This window comes from Dromaius novaehollandiae, chromosome 18 (genome assembly GCF_036370855.1).
Source record: "Dromaius novaehollandiae isolate bDroNov1 chromosome 18, bDroNov1.hap1, whole genome shotgun sequence".
Lineage (NCBI taxonomy): Eukaryota > Metazoa > Chordata > Aves > Casuariiformes > Dromaiidae > Dromaius > Dromaius novaehollandiae.
Window position 1 is genome coordinate 6,872,571 of NC_088115.1, and position 17,275 is coordinate 6,889,845.

Here is a 17,275-nt window from a genome sequence, read left to right on the forward strand (position 1 = left end):
CAGCATTCACACAAAGACAAGCAGCACCCACAGCCTCATTCTGTTTCACTTTCTGGCTGAACACTTTAAGGTCTGTTAGTGGGAAATAGAGACGTGTATGAAGTGGAGCCCTCCAGTAACCAGCTTTAGATGCTCAGTTCATCCAGGAGCTGACACCTGGACAAATGAGCCCCCGAGGCCCACAGTCCCACTCCAGTTGTTTGTACACCGGCCCCCTTGAGCATACCAATGTACACACAGACACACACTATGGATCCCGCCAGTAACTGGCTTTAGACAGTCTACCCAGTAGCTGAGCCTTGGATCCTCTCATCTCCAGTTGCCTCACACAGAGACACACACATGCAAATGGGTCTCTCAGTCAACCTTCAGACCTTACTGTCTCTCCAGTAGTTGGCTCAGATCTCCTGGCTCCTCCAGTGGCCAAATCGAAGACCCTCTGGTCTCTCCAGTACCTGGCCCAGACTTATGCCCGCTTCGATACCTGGCTCTCAAGCCTCTTATTCTACTTATTGTCTAGTCCAGATTGATACTCACTAGTGATCACACACTGACATATGCACCCACACGGTATGCATGCTTTCTGGTCTCTCCAGTTACTGGCACCCCAGACACATGTGTCCCTATGGCTTATGGTCCCCACTCCAGTTGCTGGCACTTAGACTCTCACTTGCTGTAGTTGCTGGCACCACAGACACATGGACACCTGTAACTCATGGTTGACTCCAGTTGCTGGCACATAGATCTCCATATACACACATGCACTCAGAATAGAGAGCCCCTCACTCAGGAAATAATTAGAAATGGAGTTTAATAAGAGAACAGGACAGACTGCACTGATCAGGCACAGGGCATGACTGGACAATCCTACTGACTAGCTGCCTGTTTACATGGGGCTGGTCCTTTTTATTCCCTTATCCCTCTATTTTCCCATGCTGTTCCTCCCCAAACCACTTTGATCCCTCCCTTCCCCCACCTTTGTTTCCTCCCTTAGACATCCTGAATCACATAATAAATAGCATACCCCTTCCCAACCCCCATTTTCAGTAAGCCCCCTCAATCTGTAAGGTGATCCAGAGAGCCCTTCCGTTGACTCATCCTGGTGGGTTTCATCACAGACAATGGGGCTGATGGCTCTCCTGAGACAGCCCTGGGAGGAGCTGGGGCAGGGTGCCTTGTTCCTCTGATTAGGTTATTGGGGTACCCGCCTGCCATTGTTCCTCTGTGCTGCTGTCATTGTTCCTCTGTGCCCCTTTGTGTGTGTAGGGTGGAGCCTTTTATCACATAACCTAACAATCTGCTTGTGTTGACCATCCTTGGTGTCTGTGTGTGTGTACGGCCCTGCCTTTGTCCTCCCCAGGTCCCGCTCAAGAAGCTCCATGCAGCAGTGCCAGCTCCCTGCTGCTACCTGGTATGACCACCCTCAAGCTCTTTCCCATTCTGTATTTGTGTTCCACAGTAGCCATCATCTTTCCATGAATAGCTCAGCTCGATAATACTAGCCTGGAGGGAGGAAAACTTATTCCAAAGCTGTCCGAAAGAAACAGGGGGACAGATTTGTCCATAAAATGAGTTTCTGTCTGTTAGCACAGGAAGGAAAAACAAAAGGCCATGTATTTTCCTAGCGGGTGATTCTTGAGCTCTCGGTGGATATATTCATTATACTTACAGAAATACGCTGTATCCATAGCTACCATATTCTAGACAGCCTTTCTTCAGAGCAGATAGCAATCCCATCTGCCTGTTCAGGGTCTTTGGTGCCCGCTATGAGAGTGATACTTTTTTTTCCCTTTCTTGGTTGCTAATTCAGTGCCAGGACTCTACACTCTTGTCACATAGTGCTAAATACTGTCACAGGATAGAACATTGGTTGTGAGCAAGCTGAAAAGGGAGCATAGGAAAGTGATAAATGTGCTTGGGAGCACGCTGAGAGCTCAGGCAGAACAAGAAATAAGAAAGCTAGCAGCCAAGCTTCTTCCTTTGTGCACTGCACTTGCCCTTCTGCCACAGTTGCTGCTCCCCAGACCAGGAGCCAGCCACAAGCCTGTTATCCTCTTGCTAACCATTCTCCTCAAATCAGGGCCCCATTCCCATGCTCTTCCCAAAACTGAATCTCCCCAACACCCCATCTTTCTTATCTGCCCTACTTCTTACACCTGCCAGCTTCCCTGTCCTTAGCCAAGAAGGTCTATATCCACTGCCAAGTACGTGCTTGCACTACTGCTTTGCCTGGAGTGAGGCTGCGGTGCCTCTCTGGAGCCACCTCCTGCCTGGTTGCGTGGGTCCCCCGAGACCCACTGCAGGGCGCAGGCATTGCTGCAGCATCTCCCTCCATGTCCTCATTTTGGCCCCCTCGTAGGGCCTCGCGCACCAGACACGTTGGGAAGGAAGAGAGAGGATGGAGCAGCACTTGAGTTACTTGGATTTGTCAGCTCTGGCTTGACAGCACCTATTTTGAAGAGGTTTAGGAGGGATTCTTGGACCAAAGAGTTTCTCTTCTCATCCATTCTGTTCTCCCAAATGGCACTGACCCAGAAAACATCACCCAGCCTGTATCTCTGGCTTGAGCTAGTGTATATCTGTCAGAAACAATTTGCTTTTCCCAAGTTTAGGGTACTGGCAGATCCAAGCGTACCAATCCCAGAAAGCCAATTCTCTGCAAGCACAGGGCTGTTCAGTGGTTATTACCTTGGAACAAAGTCCTGGGCACGTGTCTGCACCACAGCTGGGACTCGGGTGGCTGATGAGTGAGGATTTTGTCAACTGTGAGTCTGGCTGGGGGAGCAGGCCTACACTGGGGATGGGAATATAGAGCAGGCAGCTTGGATGGGAAGCATGAATGTGAATGCTGCATTTCAGACCAAAATGGAAAATATGGGTGTGCAGAGCTGCAGGAGAGTTCGCCCCAGGGTAGAGATCTGTGAATAAGGGGCTACTTGGTCCTCCAGTAGAGTGTCACAACTGTGGTTGTGCAGAGACAGACTGGTAGGAAGGTGGCAGATGTAGCATCAAAGGGAAGAAGAAGAATTTGGGGTGGCAAGGAGTAGAGTTATCAGGGCAGGGGGATTTTTGAGGCTGGCAGAAATGACAGCTGTCCTCTTAGGCTGGCTTTGGAGGGGGCTGCAGCAGGGAGTGCTGTGCTGGGCATACCTCAGCACAGCCTTATGGCTCCAGCCTGCCGGGGCAAGCAGGACTTGGAGACGCTCAAACATTTGGCACAGGTGTAAGACTGTTTCCAGTACCCGTAGGGCCACCCAGGGAGGGCAACTTAGCCCGAACAGCCGTGTGCCATCACATTCAGCTGAACCAGGAGTTGTCTTGGTTGCCATAACAACTGGGAGAGGTCATATGACTCGTTCCACTTTCTAAATATAAATCTGTTTCACACAGTGTATGTGACACCATGGAAACCAAATGTTGAGCAAGAAAGATTGCATAAAAACAGAGAAAATACAAAATGACTTGAAGTACTAGAGAGAGAGACTGCTGGTAATGCTGGAGGGTTTCAGAGACTGTTGGGCATTCCCCTTTGCTAGGGTCCGGATACTGGGCTCCAGGATGTGTAAGGGTATGATATAATACTGGGATGCCAGTGCCCAGCTTGGGGAGGGTGTCGGGGTGCTGCTCAGTGCTGGGATCTTCATGCCAAGCCCAAGATGGGTGCAGGAGTCAGTGCTGGCATCCCTGTCTCCTAGGGTTTTCTGTAGACTTCTGTCGCTAGCAAATCCAGTTTCCAGCATCTGCTGCATTCAGACACACACCCTGGTTTTCTGACTGCATCATTTCTGTCCTACTTTTGTTTCACACTCCTGAGTAACCACATACCCAGTTCCACAGACTCTAGGTAGCCTTTGCCAAGTTATGTATTTATTTATGAAAACTCCAGATAGGGGGAAAACATCAACCCACTAATGTCAGTACAGGGCAGACTTTTTGCTTCAGGACAGGATTGTTCTAGTGCTGGTTCACTTTGTGGCATTTTTTCCCTTCTGTGTCCTCACACTGCCTCTTGCAGGGAGTTTCCCTGCACTTTTTGTCTAATTTTCACTGTTACTAGTGATCCTCTTGTGCTGGGCAGGATACTGCAGGGGAGAGACCTAGCTGGACTTTGCAGCCTTTCTTTGCTATGAGGTCTGCAATGGTAGTCCACGTGAGACTGAGCAAGTGGCAACAGCAGGTAAGTGTATGGAGACTGTGTTTGAATCAGATCTTTCTCACAGCTAGACACATCCTATTAATTTGCTCCACGCTGGGTGCTTTGTTGAAATAGGATCATAAAATCATAGAACAATTTAAACTGGAAGGGATTTTTGGAGGTCTCTGATACAACCCCCTGCTCAAGGTTAGATCAGGTTACTCATGGCCTGTATTTGTGGTTTGGGGATTGTTTTGCTTTACATTGGGTTGTATATCTGGGAGAGCTCCTGGCCTGCACACTGCCACAGTGTGATGTGAGCTAACACATCTTCAGGGAGCTCAGGCTTTTAAGTGCACAGATGTTTCCTCCCCAGAATCTCCCTTTGAAGGGGGAAGGGGATTTCCTGCAGTTTGAAAATGGGAAGTGATTTTCCTCTATTGAGCAAGGCTGAACTCATCTCACCAGGTCAGCAAGCATGGGATGGACTGAGGTCTGCGGGCTCTTCGCTCTTGTTGCTCTTTGCTACATAAAACCTCTTTTGACTTTCTTTTTCTCTCATGTTGGGAGGAGATCAAATTGCAAGGTGGCCTGCAAAGAAACAGTGAGCTGGGCTGCTGCTAACTTGATCAAGGAGAGAGAAAGAAAAAAAAAACATAGACAGAAAGACATAAGAGCTAGGGTGGGAGAGAAAGCCCCAGTACCAGTGTGCTAGTGTCTCCCTGCTTGACATGCACACCCTGCTCTGAGGTGGCTCAGTCTGACAGAAAGTGGCCAGGGCTGTGGCATGCAGGCCATTGCTTTTTTGCATGGAGTGGGATGTCTGGCCCCATTGTCATTCTCTTTAGAAACATTTCTAGATAATCCGTGTGTAACAGCTGAGAACGTCATGAGAGGCTGATCTCTGGTCAGGAGCATGGCCTCTGGGTAGGTTATGATGCTGAGGTGCAGCTGCCCTGACAACAACGATTGTCTTCCCGTTCCTGACACCCCTAATCCAATGACTCTGGATGCTGGGGTAGTGGGTCACGAACAGTAGTGAGGTTCATGTGCACTGCCCTGAACAGCATATCCTTCTCTTTCTGTCAGTGCTGCAGTCCTGGGCTAGGTGGGTTGACCCCGTTGATCTGCCAGTTTTGTTTGTTTGTTTGTTTGTTTTTTGTTTTTGTTTTTTCTCGTCATTGCTAGCTCTCTCATGGATTGTTGGGTGTTCCAAGAACTCCAGTGTCCACTCGTCTTTGAGATTCCTTATGCATTTGCTGCTTGTTTGTAGTTGTATATGGGGGGACTCCTGCCTGTATCTCTCTACAGGCAGCAAAGTAAACCCATGGCTTGATGTGGAGAATGAGTCCTGCTGGGCTGTTGGCTCTTGTGTACCCCTTTATGTACTCTTGCTATGTGAACTTTTGATCTCAGGAAATCTAATAGAAAGGAGGTGCTTGTGTTCTTGATTTTGGAAGTTTTGAGATATATTTTGGTCCCTTTTCCAGGTGGCAATTACACATGTAGGCACCAGGGTCTCACATTCTCTTCTCTGCTTACATTGTTCAAATTTCCTGTTTCCTCAACAGCGAGTTGCAGATGTTCCTTTCAGGTCCACATTTTGTCTGCCTAGCACTCTGCAGAGCTGGTGACACTCCCAGAAATGACAGCAAGGGGAGTGGCGTGTTTCTCCTAGCTCAAAGGCACTACTAGTGTTTCAAGATTTGAAAACCAGAAAGGATTACTAGACCACCCAGTCTGAGCTTCTGTGCAGTGCAGATCAAGGAATTCCAGGGTCCCATCTTTTTCTCTGATTGGAATATAGCAGATCTTTCAGAGAGAAGCACTTAATCTTGATGGAGAAACTCCAAGAAGTGAAGAGCCCCTTGGTAAGCCACTCCAGTCATTAATTATCCTCATGATTAACAGATGAGACTTTCTTTTCAATCTGAGTCTCTCTATTTTCAACTTCCAGTCATTGTCTGCTGTTCTGTCTTTGTCTACTGGTTTGTAAGACTGTCTGCTAATAATGAAACCTCCTTTCCATGTAGACGGCCCTCAGTTGTGATTTACAGTTCTCAAAAACTATCCTGGCAATTATTCTTCCAAAAATAGGAACAAGAGATCAAAGTAATAATACAGTCTTGCCAAGCCATCTAAGGAAGATGTGTGTAAGCAGAAGTGCCTCTCTTTTCTTGTCACATGCAGCAGGGGAACAGGGTGTATCCTGATGAGAGCTGGGTTTGGGGAGAGGATTTGAAGCCTGTGTGAGCTGTGCAGTGCCAGCTTTGGAGCTGTGCTCTTACACACCATCTGCCAGTTGCTTCCTGTCTCCTGGCCTCCTTCTCTGTCTTGTCTTTTTGGACAGTGATGTAGTTTGCTTTATGATCAGTCCTCTTGACCATCATTCACAGGGACTGTTGTGCTCTCTGCACTGTGTTATTGGCAGAATCAGAAGCAAAAGTAGAAATATTATTAACTCCAAAATAAAATCCCTGTGTGCTTTTCTGAAGTGATATGTGTCTTGACAGGGGGTTAGCTATACACTGACTTAAATTTGGCCTGTATGCCATTTCCATCCAACTCTTGCTGTTGTGCACAGTAATGTCTACTCTATACTATCTACATCCGACTCTTAGCATAGCCTTTGTATAAGGAACCAGAACCTGTCTGTAACAGACCTCTGCTTTTCTTGTGGTTCATCAAGGAAACTTGAAACAACTCTGAAAAGGTGACTCAAAGGACGTTTGGGCAATTGCGGAGCTTCTCTTAAGCAAACCAGTTGATATCTGTGCTTGCAGGGTATTGAGGCTGATAGTGTTGAATGAAGTAACGTGAGTCCCCAAAATCAGCTAAACTTAGTCTTGACTGAAATGCATTATATACTTCCTACATGGGATCACTATAGGACCATATTAAGAATGATGGTGAGCAAGGATAGGTGTGATTCCAGCTCTGGAAGGAAAGAAGGTGTTAAAGACAGAACAGATGAGTGTGTAGTAAGTGTGTGAAACTGTGTAACTTCTATATTCTGGAACAGAACCCAAGATTTGAAAATCTAGATTCCCCTTTATGGGGTCATTTTGCACAGAATATATAGTCTGCTGTAACTATCAGTTACTACTTCAAGACCAGAGATGTATGCAATGGATCTAAAGGTCCCAACCTACTGCTGAATGCTTTAGGAGTTGGTATACCTCTGCATGGTGGAATTTTTATTTTCTTCAGTATGCTTTTGCAAACAATAATGGGGGTCATTAACTGTGCTAGAAGCGGCATTACATAGTGATACAAGACACTTCTGTAAACACCATGATGCTGGGGAAGAACTCAAATAATCCAGAGAGAAAACTGGGGTAATTTAATTTCCCTGTCATATTCTATGAGATTTAGGTTTTCATTAGTAGGAATTAGATTTTTCAGGGAAAGGTGTACTAGACAGAGAGGTGTTTCAATGGCATGCATGGGGGGATCCTGCCCCTGTGATCACAGAAGAGTAGGTGAGGCTGTGCCAGCTTCAGTAAGACAAGGATTTGATTTAGTACATTTCTAAGCAGTAGCAATGATGGGGAAATTTGCCTTGGAGCAGACTAATGTGTAAGAGAAGTTTTCCCTTGTATCCTAACCCAAGATCATCAAAAATTAAATGTTGAGTAGCAACATAAACTGTGAAAGCTTCTGAGGTCTCACGTGTATAGCAGAGTGACTGTGACTATAAACTGATTTGATTAAACCTTAGAGAGCAGAAACATGGGAAATGAATAGATTGGGAAGACCTACTGATTAGTGCTGCATACCACGCTGCTAGCCATTGGCACACAAAATACAAATTTGACTCATACACACTACGGTATTCCATATACAGTACCTGAGTTTCTCCCTAACTTGTCAAATTCATGTTGGCCCAGCTGAGTCTCCCAGGCTGTGTGTCTCTGCTCAAAGAGAGGAGCTAAAATCTGAATCAGAACAGGCTCTATCTGTCGTGCACTAGTGAGGTAGTATTCATCTCCCACTGGCCTTGGGTACGTATGACTGCCTTGCAGATAGCCTGTAACCTGTCTGTGCAACCATGCCGGATGAGGCACTAACGCAAGATCATTACTGAGTTCACTGCCCTGTAAGAGTCACTATGATCAAAGTTTTCTCAAACCAGAGAAATATAAAATAGACTTGTGGCTCCAAAACCATTAAATGACCCTTTTATTCAGGGAACACAAGGAACAGAGATTTGGAATCTGACTTGGAGAAGGATACATCAAAGGTAGATATCTGACAGTACTATTCGTATGTCTGTCAATGTTTGAAGATTATATGCAGCCAGATACTGAAACTGTGCCCATCAACTGGATGTGGCTGTTTATGAATTTAGTGCGGTCACTTGAAACCTGTTCCCCGCAGTGTCTGAAGGCATTTCCTGGATAGAGATTTGCTTCCATGGAATAAATAATTCCATTTCACACATTTTTCCTTGTTCTTTTCTATTACCTCCTTTGAAGGCAATGCTAATAAACAAACAAACAAACAAAAATATCAGTAAAATGCATGCCTGGTTTGCTCTAGGGAATGTGGAAAGGCAAAGTGATGCTCTCTGGATGTAAGCCATGAGGAGGCTGCTGGGTTCATAGCTGTAGCCCAGTGAGTTTGCAGCTGGCAGTCTTTGGCCATGCATCATATTTTCCCAGAACTTTTCCCTCATTCAGTATCCCTGGTTGAAGGGACAAGACAGGGTTTCATGCCTCCTTTGGGATGAAACCCTCTTTGCCATTCTAACATCAAGCAGCTTTTGTAAATCCCTACCTACGAAGAAACCACTGGAGATGGCTAAAAGAGGTGGAAATAGTTCAGGCATTAGAGTGTAGCACGGACAATTACTTGCCCCACTTCAGCTTCAACTCTGTCTTTTCCTTGCAGCTTGAACCCCAGTAGACTCAGGCATGCAACTGAGTGGGTGAAGAGATGCACAGCTGAGGTGGCACTAGAGCCCTGACAGCAGTTCTGCATGTGCTTGGAAAGCGGGTGACAGCAGGATGCTCATCTCCTGCTATTGCTAATGATTTGGATAATCTAATAATCTGGATCCTAATGATCTGAATGATATCCAGATACAGGTATTGTCCTGTATCTGGATGATATGGATTTAGATTACATCTGGATCAGTGAGGTGTGCACTGACAGTTACATTCATTGTAATCAGCATGCTGATACATTTACTACAGTGTGGTTCCTATAAGCAACACGGCTCTGCAGTGTTTCTTCTTGACAGTGTCTGAAGGTGATAGTGCCCCCATAAAATAAATAAGGGCAGCACCTCCATGGCCAGTGTTGGACCCCCTAGTATGTCAACGTGGAAGTAAATGAGTACCATATGCATATCTTTCCTTCTCAGATACTTGACAATTGTGCACATGGAACAGTAAATACAGAAGGGCTTCTTTTCTCTCCCAAAGGATATTCTGTGTACCCAGTTCTCCAAGGTAGGATGCTAGGAGGTAAATCATGTTCTGCATGAAGGCAGAACACTCCTTGTAGCGGGAAGATGGGGGGAGAAATTAACTGAAAGTCTTTGGTTGTGTTACAGCCTCTAGAATGCCAAACCACATGGTCCTTTTTCAGGTATGTGTCTGGCTAGATTTTACGTTATCTAGATGCTGATCTAATAGGTCTCTGTTGTTTTTTCCCAGCAGAAACCCAGAAAGGCAACTCCTCAGCCAGGAGAAGATGCTTTGAACTGCCATCTTCCCCCCGGCTGGCAGAGCTATATGTCTCCCCAGGGCCGCAGATACTACGTGAACACCTTCACGAATGGTGAGTGTGAGTGGGGGTTCAGTAAATGCACCATTTTAGCAGTCCAAATCTGCTGCAGTAAATTGTCTCTCAAGTTAATTTTGATGGTAAGGGGGCCCAAGGAGTCAAAGGAATTAACATGATACTGCCATCACATAAAAGAAAATAATTATAACAAGATTTAGTCTTCAGATCCTTTGCTCTCTTAATCCTGACCATTAAAAGACATGGGTTGCTTTTAGGAAAGATAAAGAATAAAAAGAGGAAACAACCCCTCCAACAAAGCATTTCCAGTATAAAACACTATAAGGATTTAATATTAACCACTTTCTTTATTTCTTTTTCCTTTAGCTGGTGATACTTATGTCTATATGTGTACATATATGTAAAGCTGTCTGACAGACTGTCAGGTATTGCTAATGCACCTTTAGGGGAAAACAAAAATATTTATTTGTAAAGGATCAAATTTGTTGATCAAGTCAAAGTCAGCTTGCTCCTCGAGAAAAAAATAAGAAAAGCATGTGTAATAGGACATCAAAGATAGACTGTGTATATTTCTGTCTTTTATTCACTGTCTTGCTAGTAGAGAAGCAGGCTTAACTCACAGCCTTATCAGCTGCTCAAGACCTGCCAAACCAGTATCACTTTCCACCTACTTAAGACATTGTGTCTACCTGTTTTTCTGGTCACGAGATCACAACAATGTTGCAAAACAGACTTGTGACCAGCAAAACCAGATTTCTTACACAGAAAGAATGGCAGAAATGGGGACAAGGGAGGAAAGGACTGCAAGAACTCACTGTATTCACAATGTGGTCAAAGCTGTCAGAAATTACCACTAGCCGTCTCCTTTCTGACTCACTGTGAGGGCAAGGAGAGCCATGGAATGTCACTACAGACCTCACAGAATACTCAGGGACTATTTTTGATCCTTTGGCCGAGAATCTCTCCCCATGAATTCTGCTGAGTAAATATTTACCTCGGTTTCATGCGCTGAGGTCTCCTAGGACCCTCCAGAAGGCACATTGTCATTAAACACAGCCTTCATTTTGAAGCACAGTGTACCCTGGCTCATTGGCAGCATCCCCTGTGCTGGCTGAGAAGATCAGTAGAAGCTAGATACCTCATTCCCATTGCAATTCAGAGATGAATGAGGAGGTGGTTAAACTCAGTCCTGGGCCAGCATGGTGACAGGCCCTTACTTACACGTATTGGCTTGAGATCAGTTAAAAACACTAAGAGTTAGAGCCTGTTTTTTGTGTGACAAACGCTCTAGTTAATGACGTCCTAATCCATAAAAGGAGATGACCTGGACACAGTTTCTCCATAATCTCAGACAGTTTATTACCATCCTCACAATAGCAGCAGACAATATAACAACGGACAATAGCCACATATTGCAGCTTGGGAGGTTCTGGTCAGATAACAGGGAAACAATTTTCACTAGGAAGGAAGGATAGCACTAGAACAAATTGACCACGGAGGCTGTGGGATCTCCATCCTTGGAGGTTTTCAGGACTTGGCTAGACAAAGTTGTGGCTGACCTGATCTGTTGTTGGCAGTGATCCTCCTTAGAGTAAGCAGTTAGATTAGAGACTCCCAGAAATCATTTCCAACTAACCCTCCTCAGGAGAATTCCCAAACCACCTCTGTTTAACATATCACCTACTGCAACTAGATTACTGTGCAGCAGGGAATGTAGTTCTCAGAGTAACAGATAATATAAGAGAGAGTGGAAGGGAGATTTCTGGGTTCTGGTTCTTGTTTTAGGGACTACTTACTCATGTTATGTTTAGATCATTGGATAAAAAACATAAATAACTTTGGAGGTCCAAAGTTCCTCACCAGAGGAGTCTCAAGGCCAACTGGCATTAAAGTTAGGCTTGTTCTTGTTTCTTGTGCTGGACTCAGGAATCACGCATTTTTGAGCCCCACGCCAAACCTTCTAAGAGGTCTGTACTCTTCTGTGTGACTACAGACTTCTCTTACAGCATCTGTAGGGGCACTCTGGCCCCTCCATGCCTCCAGTTGAGCTTTTGTTCCCAGCCAGCTCAGTTTTTCTCAGTCTGCTCAGTTAGAATACCCTGCTGCTTGGAAGTTTTCTAGCTGTGTGGTTATTGCTTTTTGCTAGTCTATTGGGTTGATGATTTTGCTTAGGAGTTTTGCTGCTGTATTGTACTGTCAGATTCACATCCCAAATGCCTGTGCTTCCTCAAAGTGAGTTATGTGCAAAGGAAGTGTCACCTATGGGTGTCATTTAGACCTCAGACAAAGCAGAAGCTGTATGCAACCGCCAGAGCTTTCTGTTGAAATGTGTGATGAAGCCTCATTCAGCACTGGAGTGAGCAGCTATCCGGGCACTGCTTTGATTAAATTTGACTAATTGGCTGTGACCTTTGTCCCTACAAAACCTGCTAGTGCGGGACTATCCATTGGCAGCTTGTCCAGTCTCTTGCTGGATATGCACTTTCTTCCCTGACTGTGCCACAAGGTTGGGCCTTCTGGGCCATACAGTCACCACAAAGTCACATTTGGCATGTGGGGCTTGCTCTTTAATAGTGGGCTTTCACCTTGACACTTGGCAAGTATCCTTTGACTTGAAGCCATAGAAGAAGAAGTCAAAGACCATATGCCATAAATCTGCAGTCCCCGTCTTTCCTCTGGTACAGCTGCGCTGGCATGGGTAATGTTTAGCATGTCTCATAAACTGGACAGCTCACTGACTGCGCTTGCTGACTTGTCTTCACTGCTTATTTGTCCTGTCATTGCTGCAGCTGCTGCTGGGAGTATCAAGATAAGCGCTGACAGTGTTTGTCACCAGAATACGGTACCAGCATAAATCTCTATCACAGGGTTTCATGTGCCTCCTTCCTGCTTTGCCTCCTCAACACCATTGTTTCAGCAGCAGGAGCTGAGATCTCTTTTCTTCAAGGTCTTTCCCATGTAGGTGCACTCCTAGGTAACTCTCTTTTTATCCAAGCTATCATCAGATGACGAATGTGCACTGAAGTGTTTGAGAAAGACATCATTGTTCAGGTGTTGATGCATAAGTACTATAACTCGGAGGTCAGTGGAGGCTAGAGATGTTCCTGGTTGGCCCTCAGTTTGATCCCTGTAGTTAAAGGTCTTTCGCTCACCATTACCCATCAACAGCAGTTAATGCAAAACTCTTGGCTTGTAAGGTCACAACCATTTCTCAGATCTGCCAGGAGTCAATCAACTCTGTACTAAAAAGGATGACTAGGAAGTGTTTCAAGATCTCTTTCAGACTCTTCACAAGTTCTCTCAGGTTTTCCTTTCTACCACAGGGAAGTCCAGGTGTTCAGCAGCTTCCACAAACAGTAACTCACAAAGTGGCTGGCTGACTGTGCGTGGACTTGCTGTAAAAGCACAGTAAGGAGGACAGCCATTGCTAGAATGTACGTCTAGACTCAGTTGAAAGAGAAAGAGCATTACTAGTCCAATCAGGAGATAATATTGTCCATGTGCAGATTGGTTTCCGCTGGTCTTTCCCCTCTGATTTCAGAGCTGAGAGGGTCTGAAATGGTGCTTTGTTTCATCCCCCACATGTGCAGCAGAAGACTGGGAGGGATCAGGGAATACTGTTTTGGGTGTGCATGATTAGAATAATGGGAATGATGTCTCCCAGGAAGCGCACGAGTTCTCCTCTTGATAGAATGTGCATGTACGCTGCACATCCTGACAAACGCTCAGTACTAGTAACTTTTCTGTGCTGCACAGAGGAGCACCTGCAGCAGGGGAGATGAAATATGAGGTCATTTCAGGATATAGTATGGCATGGAAGGTAACAGCTTTGGGTTCTACCCATGCAGCCCAGCAGAGCCTGAGTGTGACCTGTGCCTACAGGAGAAAAATGTGAGAGATTATTCACCCAACTACTGTTGTGTCTGGTCTCAGCCAAATGCCAGCAGTGGTCTATGCATATGAATCCCATTAAAATGGGTGCAACAAGTATATTTGTTAATGTAAAAACTGTTACAAAATATAAGGTTCTGTATAAGATATATTTTATAGTTAAACATGCCAGTGAGTCACTGGAGGGAAGAACGGGGAACTTCTTGAGGCAACAAAGTGTTAACCGATCAGTCAAATAGAGGAGTTCCCATCCATATAAAGAAGAAACATTTGCATCTCCAAGGGAGCAAACCAGTCCTTACTTTAATAAAAACAAATGGCCAGACTATCTCCTGGACAGTGAGATTCAGGGTGAAAGATTAAATCTGTCTGAACCTCCTTCAAAGGCCTTGGGAAGAGACATCCCAGAGCCAAAGAGCTTCCCAAAGCCAAGAAGTGCATATTCTGCTAGAAGTCTTCTATAGGAAACTCTCTAATGAATGTACTTTGTGATGCAGGCTTTCTCAGGGAGAGCTCTCCTTATTAGATGCAACAAAGTATAAGGTATGCTCAGAGAAAGAAGTTCTGACTACCACCTTGCAAGGAGAGGATAGCATTTCAGAGCGATGAGGGAGCTAGACAGAACTTTCTGGTTTATTTTTGGCCTAAGTGGTTTAATCACCTTTTTTTTTTTTTTCCACTTCTGTGTTTTACAAGCATCTGTAACTGCTTTGCTGAAACTGGATGTTGTCAGTAAAGTATTTTATTTGAATCGTACATTAACATAGCTGCACTGGGAGGTGAATTTAAGGCACCTAGATAACAACAAGGCATTCTTCACTGAAGGTTATAATAGATGTTTCAGCTAGGGGATCTCAAATAGTACACTGACTCCTCAGCCATCCCAGGGTTAGCAGTGTGCCTCACCTTCTGCTGCATGGAATAAGTGGAGAGCTGGCACCAGAAAGGCAGACGAAAAAGCCCTGCGGAACGCAGCTATTGGGACTCATGCTTGGACTGTAAGAGTTTCCAGGGACCTTGTCACACTGGGCTATACTCCAAGATGAGTTTGTCTTCTCATGCATTTGGAGCCTCCTGTCGGAGAGGACTTTGGTTAAGCGGATGGAGGCTCTGACTTCAGAGCAGTTTAGGTGTGTTCCTGTATGTGTCTCACATTTTCTATAATTGGGCTCTACATAGCTTCCTGTTCAGCAGGCAGAAACATAAAATTGCCCTAGAAAGGCCACTGCAATTTCTATCTGTGATCGAAGAAAAGTAGGTTCACTTTCTAGCTTTTCTGAAATGCCCTGTGGAGTTTCCTCCAGTGTCCAGATGCAGAATCTGGATCTGTGAGATCAGAATCACCTTGCCAGACCAAGGGTATCTTCTTCAGGTGCTGAAGCACCAAGATTGTCTAAAGGGGCTACAAACTTTGGGTTTATTGTGGTGGCTCGCATTTTATGTTGTTTTGCAAATAACAGTTTAATCAGATGGGAAGGTCAGAGCTTTTTCATTTCGTTTTCTGGAAATCTGCAAATTTCTGATGGGATTTCTGTATCTCAACCCTGGTCTGAGCCCCACTTGTTGAGAAAGCGAATGGTTTCAGAGAGAATACGTATGACAGTCATGTTGTTCTCCTAGCTTACAGCAGATTTCTCTGTGGCTGCTGAGGAGACTATTTTTCATTCAGTTTTTCTTTTACTTTAAATAGCTCAGGCTATCCATCTTATCAAAGTCTTTCAATATTAGTTGTTCTGTGCCTCTCCTACCCACTGAGGCTGAACCAGGCAGAGCAGTTGAAGTAGAGGAAGGAAGTTATCTACTATCCAAATAAGCAGAAATTTGAGAGGAGAAACTAACAGTAATTAGAAAGAGCACAGAGCTGTCCTGATATTTCTAATTTTACTATCCAGCAGACAGCGTAGTGTCCTTCTTTCACAGGCAGTGATTAGGGGGAAGAAGCAGCTAGAAAATGAGTGGAAGGAAGGAAGAGCTTCCACACAGATCTATCCAGGTGTCTTCCCTAACTCTCCTCAGCTTGATCTGTTCCTTCTAGGTATGCCTTGCCCATTGGCCATATGGACTCCTGGAAGCCTGTCCCAATTTTTTCCATCCTAGGATGCAGCTGCTTACCCTCTGGCTACAGTTGGCTACTGCAGAGCTCCCCCTAATCCCATCTTGTCCAGAGTCCAGAGGTACCCAGCCTTGGCCTGCCGCTAAACTCAGATAAATGCTAGAATGTCGCACAGGTTTTTTTTTCTTCAGGGCTGGATATTAGGTAGCAAATGTAATGCTGCATTTTCAGTTGAACAGCGCTCTGCAGGGTTTCCTGTAGACTGAAGCCCACAAATCCAACTTTACACCTGTAACACAGCTCTTATGCATTGCTATCATGCATTCTCCCTGTGGTTGTCCCCTTCTATCATGTCTCTCTTGTGCAAGAGGTAGAGGATAGTTACTTATTTTAGCTGTACACTAGGCATATGTGCAAGCTTCAGGCATTGGGTTCATTGTCTATTCCTTCAAATGCTGTATTTGGACATCCCCTGAGTGGAAGGCCCTTCCCTTGCAGTATTCTAGCCATCCTATGTGGACCTTCATTAGTTCTTTGATGCGGGATATTGTTCTTGTTAGGCTGTTAGCTGCAGGGCAGTCATGCTCTCAAGCTCCTATTGGTTGTGTTGCAAAGCTTCTGTAACTAGGCTTTGTATTTTTCAGGCTTTTCTAGCATTGTTTAGTTTACAGAAATGGAATGATTACTCTCTCAGCACAGAGGGAGTAATCTCTGTGCTGAGAGAGTAATCATTCCATCTCCTTTTCTCCTCACACCAGAGAAAGGCACAGAGCTGATCTGGTCTCTCATTATTTCTGAGAGGCTGTTACCTATTGTCCACCACAGCTTCCAAGGCCATGCTGTTGGGTCTGTCAGAGGGTCTTTTCTGGCTAGGACATGTTTCTCACTGTGTCCCACCAATTGTCCCGTCTGTCAGTGAGAGGTACATACTAATGTCCCAGAATGGGGGCATTAAGCTCAGGACTGTGGCTAAGCCCTGGAGTGGGTGGGAACCCAACAAAGCTTCCTCTTCGCTGTGACAGGAGGATGCAGGGGGAAGCATTAGCTGAGTGCAGCTGGGCACTAGTGAGAGCTGGCTTCCTTGGGAAGGTTATGGCAGTTCTAGCACTTCCCTCATTGACAAGCAATGGTCTGATGAGGTGTGCTTCCGCTCAGGTGGCAGGATTGTGACTAAACATTTATGCAGCCTCCAGTCAGACCAGGGCTGTGAACAAAGACCTCACGCGAAGGAAGGCAGCTCTTTTACAGGAAAGCAGGTCTTAGAAGCAGCAAAGGTGATCTGAAAGCTGGCTCGCAGGAAAGGAAACTAGAGGGAAAGAGGCCATAGTTAAATTACTGTAAAGATGATGCAAAACTGTTTGGCAGACCATACTCAGAGTAGTTATCAATGGTCCATTGTCAAATGGAAGTTTGCACTGAAGGAAATTCTGCAGGGATCTGCCCAA

General features: G+C 45.3%; 1 protein-coding gene across 5 annotated transcripts in view; it reads left to right on the forward strand.

The window, feature by feature from the left end:
- Nucleotides 1–17,275, forward strand: part of GAS7 (growth arrest specific 7) — a 112,973-nt gene that overhangs the window by 30,652 nt on the left and 65,046 nt on the right. For 2 of the 5 annotated variants that reach the window (XM_026113203.2, XM_026113205.2), the window contains exon 2: nt 9,799–9,922. In XM_026113203.2, coding sequence (XP_025968988.2) covers nt 9,799–9,922 — 124 coding nt within the window. Of the gene's footprint in view, nt 1–5,880; nt 6,007–9,798; nt 9,923–17,275 lie in introns of those variants that run through there. The other 3 variants (XM_026113206.2, XM_026113207.2, XM_026113204.2) reach the window with 3 other exon arrangements.